General features: G+C 42.5%; 1 protein-coding gene across 4 annotated transcripts in view; it reads left to right on the top strand.

The window, feature by feature from the left end:
- Nucleotides 1-4,102: 4,102 nt before the first annotated feature.
- FAM169B (Protein) overlaps nt 4,103-8,493 on the top strand; it is a 40,926-nt gene continuing 36,535 nt past the window's right edge. For 2 of the 4 annotated variants that reach the window (XM_069798515.1, XM_069798513.1), the window contains exon 1: nt 4,103-4,246. In XM_069798515.1, coding sequence (XP_069654616.1) covers nt 4,213-4,246 — 34 coding nt within the window. In that variant the 5' untranslated portion in view covers nt 4,103-4,212. The remainder of the gene's footprint in view (nt 4,247-8,493) is intronic. The other 2 variants (XM_069798516.1, XM_069798514.1) reach the window with 1 other exon arrangement.

The following is an 8,493-nucleotide window of genomic DNA, read 5'->3' as shown; positions in this document are numbered from 1 at the left end:
GAAAGCCACTATATAATCTCAAGAGAGCTGGTAACTGTGAGACCTTAAGAAAAAAATCATCTCTGGAGAAATTTCTTGGATTGGGTGGTGGCTGAATGAGGTTTGGAGCTGTGAGCTGTGTCTGTCATTCAAATCCTCCTGTGCTGAGACACAGAGAAATTTGTGGACTCTTAAATAAAAAGACCCCGATTCCACCATCCATTGCTTTCCCTGACTAATACAGCTTGCAAAACTAACTTCTGCTAGCTGCTGAGGCTGAAGGAGTAGCTAATACAGTAAACAGAGAACTCTCTGCAGCTTTAAATAAGGCAGAATCTGCCACTGACATCAGTGAATTACATCTAAAATTCTACAGTCTTTCATTCTCTTACGTCAATTAAGATTTTTATCAATTGATTTTTCTGTGTGACCAGTTAGTAAAACTTTTCCTATTATACTGAACAGGACAATGACATACCAGTCTTCTCATAGTTATTTCCAATTTTTGCTGTTTTTTTAAAAAAAATAAAAAAAATTTTAAAAAATCTAAGTACAGGGTGGTCTAATGAACAAAGCATATGCAAGGAATAAAGCAAGATTTAAGATCTATAGTTGCTTAACTAAATTCCTGCATGAGAAATTATGTGTTTTGTTTGGGACATTATAGCTGCTTTATAGATATATATGAACAGTATGGCTCAAATGCTGTGAAATAGTAGGTATTTTATTAGATATGCTTGCATAGTGTAGATGTAAGTCTATTAGATCCATGCACTCTGAAACAACTGATATTACCTGTTTGGACCATAGTAATAGTTTTCAAAGTTTTCACAACTGGAAAAAGAGAGTAGAAAAAATAGAGAGCAAGGAAGATTATTTCACTAATCCTTTATGAAGAAGCTGATAGAAATCTGGGGGAAACACCCCCCCCAAGACACTTTTTAATGACTCATCAGTTAAGTATCGTCTTCAACAGTTAAGTTAGTCCCTTTCCATAAGTAGAGGTTTGCTGATTTGGTAGTAAAGATTCCAAGACCTTTCCAGTGCTGTTATATGCTTGTGCGAATGTGGGAGGAATGCTAGTGATTTGAATAAACCAGGAATTTGGCAGAGTGCACTGAAATTAATTTTTGCACTGATTTAATTGATTGCTTCTGTTCCCAAACTTTACGTGGATGGTAGTATACTTGGAGGAATAATGTATGTATTGCAGCTGTGTTACATTTCTGTAACAAGCAAAAAAGAAAGGATATGGTAGATCAAAAATGAATTAAAAAATCTTTTGGTTAGGCCTAAGTTCTACTGAGAATTTTATTCAGAAATGAAACCTTTTCTTTCCTCTAATATTTCTTCAGCTGAAATCAAAGCTACTCCTGAAATTTTTGTGAAAGTGTAATTGTAGCTTTAATATTAGCACTCACATATGTATACGTGCCCATAACAATAGGTACCCAAGTCACTGGATATTTGAGGTCTGTGCAAATTAAGCTCCCCATCCATAATTAAGAAACCAAGCCCTGGATATTTGAAGGCAAGTCACAGGCACAGCTGACTCAGCTAAACACTGGTTGTTTTTCTTCTTGCTATACACAAATGTGATTGGCATGGCACTCATCTTGAGGTAAAGAAGAAATGGAAGCAACTCAACTATGAAAGCCCTGGTTATCACCTTGAATATTTTTCTGTGCAGTTGTCTGATACATTTAAAAATTATTTGAACTGCTGAGTAAGAGAAAAATATATTTTCTGCAAATGCATTCTGACCACATTGCAGAACTGCCAGAACACTGCTCAAATAGCTTTTTAGTACTGACAGTAACAAGAACTGAATATGGCCCTTCATTTAGAAACAGCTCTTTAATTTTTATCTCTTTTATTATCACTTACATATAGATTTTTTTATTTCTTGTTATTGGCAGGCACTGACCAATGTTTTAAACTGTTAAGTGGAAGTATTTAATATATTCCAATTTTTATCTCAGCTGTTCAACATTTAATGAGAGGAGGGAGAAATCAAGCTGTTATGCTATTTAAAATTAAACTATAATGGGACTTTAAATAGGTATTTCAGGATCTAACACTCTATATTTCTTTTCCATTCTAATAAAAATAAATGATCCTCAGGAAAGACTGTAGCTGGTCTTTAGGTAGATGGAATGCAATGTCACAAAAAGAGAGGAGACAAACATTTCAGTGTAAAGCTCACTGTTCCCTGTGGACCAGTACCTCTTCTATAACAAACTCCATAGAAATGGTAAATGGAAAAATGTAACAGCACTTTCACTTACCTTTTTTGGATAGAAAGTGTTATATATTTTCTGTTTTTGCCTTACTTATATTAGTTCTTCTGCAGTTGATACCATTGGTGTATAGCCAGTGCTTAGCAATAATGGAAAAAATTGAAATTTATATAATTTAAATGTAGACAAGCTGTTGGGTGGCTGTTATAATTTCAGTTCTGGTCTTGCAGTATTAGCAAAAACTAATTGCTGTGTATGGACAGATTTTTTAATTTTATTTTTGTTTATAATAATTTAATGCGGGGAGAAAATACTTTAGCAGGAGAGCATGCAACTCATAATCAATGGGTTGCTTTTGTTCAGGTGTCATTTACCATGCACAAAGAGACTGTGTAAGCAGGATATGCACAATTTAAGTAATAATTTATCAGCTAATATGCAAAGTAGATAGCTAGGACTAACAGATTACTAGGCTAAACAGTAATATGCTTACCATTCCTGATAAGAAAACTTCTGAGTCTTAGCTGGCCAGGAAGTTTCCAATACGCTGGGGAAAGCTGGTCTCTGCCATTTGTTGGTATGGGCTGATCCTCAGCATTACTAAGTTATCTTCGCATTTTCTGCTTTTCTTTCCCTCTGTATCTTTTCTCCTGAATCTCTGACCAGCTAACTACTGTCATCCCAACAATGGTGCTTCTGTGACTTTAGAGTCTTGTCTTTCACAGCTTTAGCTCATGTAGTTTCTCACAGCTTAACAATTTTCTCAGTACAACTGGGGCAAGGTCACACAGCAACGCTGCATCAAACTAGGCCTTGGACCATGACACAGCCAAACCTCTAGGTTTGAGTGTGACATGAGGAGTGGTGGAAGGTACAAAGCTTCAAGTGATCATGAGAAAGTGCTGAAATCTACTGACGTACTGTAAAGTGTGGTTGTGTGACATCTGCTTTCTGGGAGTGTTAGTGTGTGGGCTGAGATTGCTTTGTCCTGTTGAGGAAAGAAAATACAAATGTACTTTAGTATGTGTCTTAAACCATTTGAAAGGAGGAGCATCCTTGTGGAGTTTCTGGTCACTGTGCTGACAGGCAATGGAGTACCTAACAATAATGTGAAGCAATGAAGACGCCATCTTGAAACCTTGTCTCCAGGTCACAGCCGTGCTCCAGGATGGCACAAGTGCAAAGGTAAGTTTGTTCCTCTGCAAATTTACTGTTATTTCTATGTACTTTTCTCTTCACCTCTTCTTTGATACTTGTATCTGCTGCTTAAAAAATAATTGCACCATCCACTCAGCTCCCAGGAGAAAACACCTGGATTCTACTTCCTAATTTTGACAACTGTCTGTTCGTTTTAATCTCTGTACTTCATTTTTATGGTTTGCAATAATGAACAGCAGGCTGCTCACCTAGGTTTTCCAAAAGCCTCTTTCACATTGAAAATCATCACTGCAGTACATGGCTGACGAATGCTATAGAAATGTCATTTCTGTACTTATTTTCCCTCGTAAACCTTCCGCCTCTGCCACCCCAGTTGAAAGAAACTGGCGTTAGCTCTACGGTCTGTCATTCGGTGCGTTTTAAATGAAGAATTTGGAGCTTGCGTTCGGAGGTTTACAAGTTAAGACGCAGCCCTGGGCTGGCACTTGGCGAAGGCCGGGCCTCGATGGCGGAGGACGAGGGCTGCCCCCTCAGCCTGCGGCCACCTTTGCCGGGAGCTTGCAGCTAGCTTCCCCTCGCCTCTCCAGCCTTCGCTCCCACAGCAACTTCGCCAGACTGTTTACAGTCACCTCCCCCGTCCTTCTGTTTCCCCAGCCGCCCCACGGCCGCCTTCTCCGCCTTCCGCCGGCCGCTTTTCCTGTCAGCCGAGCCCCGGCCCGCCCGGCAGCTAACCCCCTGCGTCCCGCCCCTCCGGGCCCGCCCTCCACGGCTGCGGGCCCGGGCCGCACCGCCACCCCGTCCGGGGGGGGGGCGGGAGCCCGCCTCGGAGGAAGTGATGGAGGCCGAGGGAGGAGGAAGAGCCGCCGCTGGTAAGAGGGGAGGGAGAGCGCTCGGGAGCTCCCCCGCGGCCCGGCCTCCTCCCCGCCGCCGGCCCCTGCCCCGTCTCTCCCCTCACGCCGCCTCCTCACGGCGGCAGCCACGCTCGCCTCGCCTCCCTCCGGCTCTTGCCCTCACGCCGGGCCGGCTGCCCACCCGCAGAGGCTGGACGGCGGTGCCTGGCTGACGCACCGCCCGCCCGGGCTGTCCGGGGGCGCCGCCGGCGCCGGCCCGCGCCTCCTGTGAGGAGCCCCGAAATGGCGGGCTCCCCGCGGCGCCGCGGCCAGGCTTTCCAGAAGCGGCCAAAACGCCGCAAAACGCTTGGGCCTTGCCAGCAAAACCTCGCTCGGTCGCCTGCGGTCGTGCCCGGGCGAGCCCCGGCTCTCCGTGGCCGTGCTCCCAGCGCCCTGCTTTCGCAGGACCGCTTGAGGGAGATGGTCCGGTCCGACCCCCCGTGCACAAAGCGGGGTCAACCAGAGCGGGCTGCTACGGGGTTGGTTGGGTTTTGGGGGTTTTTTTTTGCCCTTTTCCTAAGCTACAGGTAACTTTTACAGGTTTTAGGCTAGTCCAAACCCATCCTGAAGCAGAGAGGAACTGGCCTGATGATTGCTATCAGCTGTGGTTCGGCAGGTGATGCTGGTGAAAGGCTCATCTCCAAATGCCTGTTTCCAATGTGTGTTCAGAGGTCTCGCAGCACAGGTGCATGAGTTTGGGACTTTAATGGCTAAGGACTTCGGAACTACTAAAGAGCAGAGGGAATGTTGTGTAAAAACGTGTCTACGTTTTTAAGGCCAAATCTCAGGCAGCATCAGCAGGCGTTTACCCTAACTGAGCAAAACCATGGTTTAACAGGGACAAAAGGAGCAGTAAACATGTTGCTTCTTGACCACAGAAGAATAATTAGTTGGATTGTTTTGGTGTAGAGATGAGATATAAAAGGCTTTCTATGCTGCAGTGTATTTACCCTTTCTTTAAAAAGCATTCAGTAGAAACTTCCTTTGCTGATCATGAGTTGACTGTAGAACAAGAAATACGTGGTTTCTAATGATGAGTTTTTGGGGGAGAAAACCACTCACCCCTCATCTCCTTTCAACAGAAATTAAATTTACTAGTGTTTCTGACAGTAGGCAGAGCTGCTCTGCCCAGCAGAGGCCAATAGAGAGAACTCAGCCACTCAGTACATGGTGGACTTACACTGCTTTGAAATGAACAGACATTATGCTAGTTCCCAAATGGCAGTGCTCCTAGTGATTGGTAAGGGAGCTGATTTTAGGACAGGTGGATCTTCTGCACATGCTCCACTGTGAATTTCCAAGGGAGTCTGGCGTGTGTAGTGTTCCTGGTTTATATTTGACTAGGAGCACTTCCAAGAATCTCTGTTCACGCACTTGTTTGGATAAGGGCCCATTGCATCACCTCAGTTAGCTTTCGCACTGCTTTCCCTCCTGCCCTGTTTTTATACTCTTCTTTCTTAATTTGTCACGCTAGCAGGTAAATGGAGAGAAAGTGAATTTATCTTCTGAAACACATTTTAAGTTGCTGCCATTTATCTAAAGTACCTACTTCATCCCCTTCAGTAAAATAATGATGTTGTTCATTAGTTCCTCTAGCTGCTCATGGCTAAATGTGCCGTAGTCAGATCGCTCTATTTAATCCTTCCTATCAGCCACTTATGAAAGTCAAACATTTGTAATAATGCTGTTGGGTGGTTTTTTTTTTGGAAGACTCTTAATTCTGCTGATGTTTTTAAATAAAATATCTCTAGAAGATGGGACGTGGTTTTTCACGTCCAGGCAAACATTGTACTGTTGGGCACTTCAGTTAATGTCTACATTCAAATTGAATGTTTAGAATAGTTCTTCCATCTCCTTCCTCTTTTGGGACACCTGGTATTGTTTTTAGGTATTGTCCGAGTTTTGGCTTAGTTATTTAATTGGATATACCTATGTTTAAAATAAATATGAGTGTATAGCACACTATAAGAGCATATGGGAATCAGCCATTAGCTCTTCTTGTGCAAATGGTGCTTTTCAGTCTTAACATTGCACTGTGATTGAGATGCTACAACTAGGTCTTGTGGTCTGTTCCTGTAACTGTTGTGCACAGAGCAAGATTGCTTATGCTTCCAGGTTTCTGAGCCCCTTTGTAGGTCCTAGGTAAACCTTACTGTTGAAAAGTAGGCCAGCTGTTGACCTAGAACTTGAGGTTCTTGTTTTAAATTCAGCCTTGTCACAAGTTCTTTTTTATTTTACACACTTCGAAAGTCAGATTTGCATGTGTTAACCATGTAACAGCAAGGCTAGGAAGGACATTTAGTGAATAACAATGTATATATGACTCTAGAGCCTGAGAAATAGTTACCAGATGAGAAACCTGTATGTCTAGTTTAACAATTGCATCAATGAAGCCTTAAATTTCCATCTGTCTCTCTAGCAAGATGGAAATCTCGCTGCCCTCCATGAAATCCATGTTAATCAGTTTACAGGCAGGAGGTCAGCAGCCTGGAAGGTGGAACCACAAAATTCAGGTAATGTATAGGCGCTGTATATCATGAATGTGGTCCCCACACATAGAAAAGCTACTCAAAGCTCTAAGATGAGACTCATTAACAACCATACTCCTTCAGTATAACTAAAATCTCACGTGTGGAACAGGTAGAATTTTACTCGGACTGAGGAGTGTGTGTATCTAAGAGGTAAAGGCTGTCATAATCTCCTTGCTTTCCATGCTACAGGTAAGGCAAGTTACTGAAACCTTGCTTTCTTTAACCTAAGTACGTTAAAGTCTAGTTATGGTCTAGAAGGAAAGAACACAGGAAACAAAACCCTAACTACTTCCCTCAAAGAAAAAATACAGTCCAAAACCCAGCTAACAAACCTGAGTCCCTTTCCATAATAGCACTGCAGTGAATATACTCCTTCCCTTGGGAGAAGAAGTATGAGAAAACAAACAACACAAGAGAAGGTCTAGCCAGTTTAAATTTGCAGGTGGGAAGTATGCAGGCATGGTTGTATGTTCAAAGAACCTATGTAGAACAGGCTGGTATGTATTTTCCATATTCTATAATGGTTGCATACTGAGAAACTCCCAAACACTTTGCGTGGCAATTCACAGTTCTGGTGTTGTCTTTACAAAATGATTGGCAGACCCTCAGGTCGCACATATCCGAAGTAAACTGTGTCCTGCTCAGTTACTGAGAGGTCTGTGGATGCTTAAAAATGTTGTGCTTGTAACCTTTGAAACTGCTGTCTGGTGGCTGGTCTTTATAATATTACTGACAACAGATGGCAAATGGCTCCGCTGATGTAATTCTTGCTAGTGTTTCATTCCTGTGAAGTTGCACAGTTTCAAAATCTCAGAAAGTGCCTCCATATTTTTTCTGTGTAATGATTTCAAGCCAAACTAAATAAAAACATTTTATATTATTCAAATTCCCATGGTGTCATGTGACATTTTTGTAATGATTGCCTTGCAGCAGTTTCAGATAAGTGCACGTTTGGTAGCAATTTAAGGCCTGTGTCCTTTAAGTAATGCTTATTAGTACGTAACAGATGCCATTTAGAAACATTATGCCTTTTAATAGGCTCTGCTTTTAGACTTCATGTTCTCATTCTAGGCAGACTGTGGATCAGGCAAGCTTGGAGGTATGCTGTCGTTTATGCAAAGCCTAAGTCAATTTTCTGCTCTGAAGTCAAGCCATGTGTTTTTCCTTGTTTCTCCCGTTCTGGTCATAGCTGCCTTGCTGTGTTTCCCCCCCCAGTAATATCTTTGGCTGATTGTCAAACCATTACAATCAAAACCTTTTGCATTTTTAACCACCAGCAGTGGTTCCTTTTGTCCTTACAGAAGAGCCTGTGTAAACTGAATTTGAACACTCTCAGCCTTACTGTCAAGAGCACAGCAAGCACAGTTAGCCCTCTGTTGCCAGCCTATCCTTCCTTCTCTGCTTCTTCCTCCTCCCAAAAGGAGAAAAAAGGGAAAAGGAGAGCCATGCTGATTTTGGAGCACCTTCAAAGACATGTAGAACAGCTGACACAATGACACAGAGAAACAAGAGAGATGTTTACATATTTCCTCCACTACTTGCAGCTGTTTATTAAAGCAAGTTCTGAGACAGGCTAAGAGGCTTGTGATAGCTAGTGCAGGTGACGTATTAATTTGCAGCTGCATAATAAATTTAGCAAAGTGGAAATTACTGGGGGAAGGGATTTTTTTGTTTCTTTCCTTTTTTTCCTCAAAT

This window comes from Haliaeetus albicilla, chromosome 12 (assembly GCF_947461875.1).
Source record: "Haliaeetus albicilla chromosome 12, bHalAlb1.1, whole genome shotgun sequence".
NCBI classification, from domain to species: Eukaryota; Metazoa; Chordata; class Aves; order Accipitriformes; family Accipitridae; genus Haliaeetus; species Haliaeetus albicilla.
This window is presented reverse-complemented; position numbering and strand designations above follow the sequence as displayed.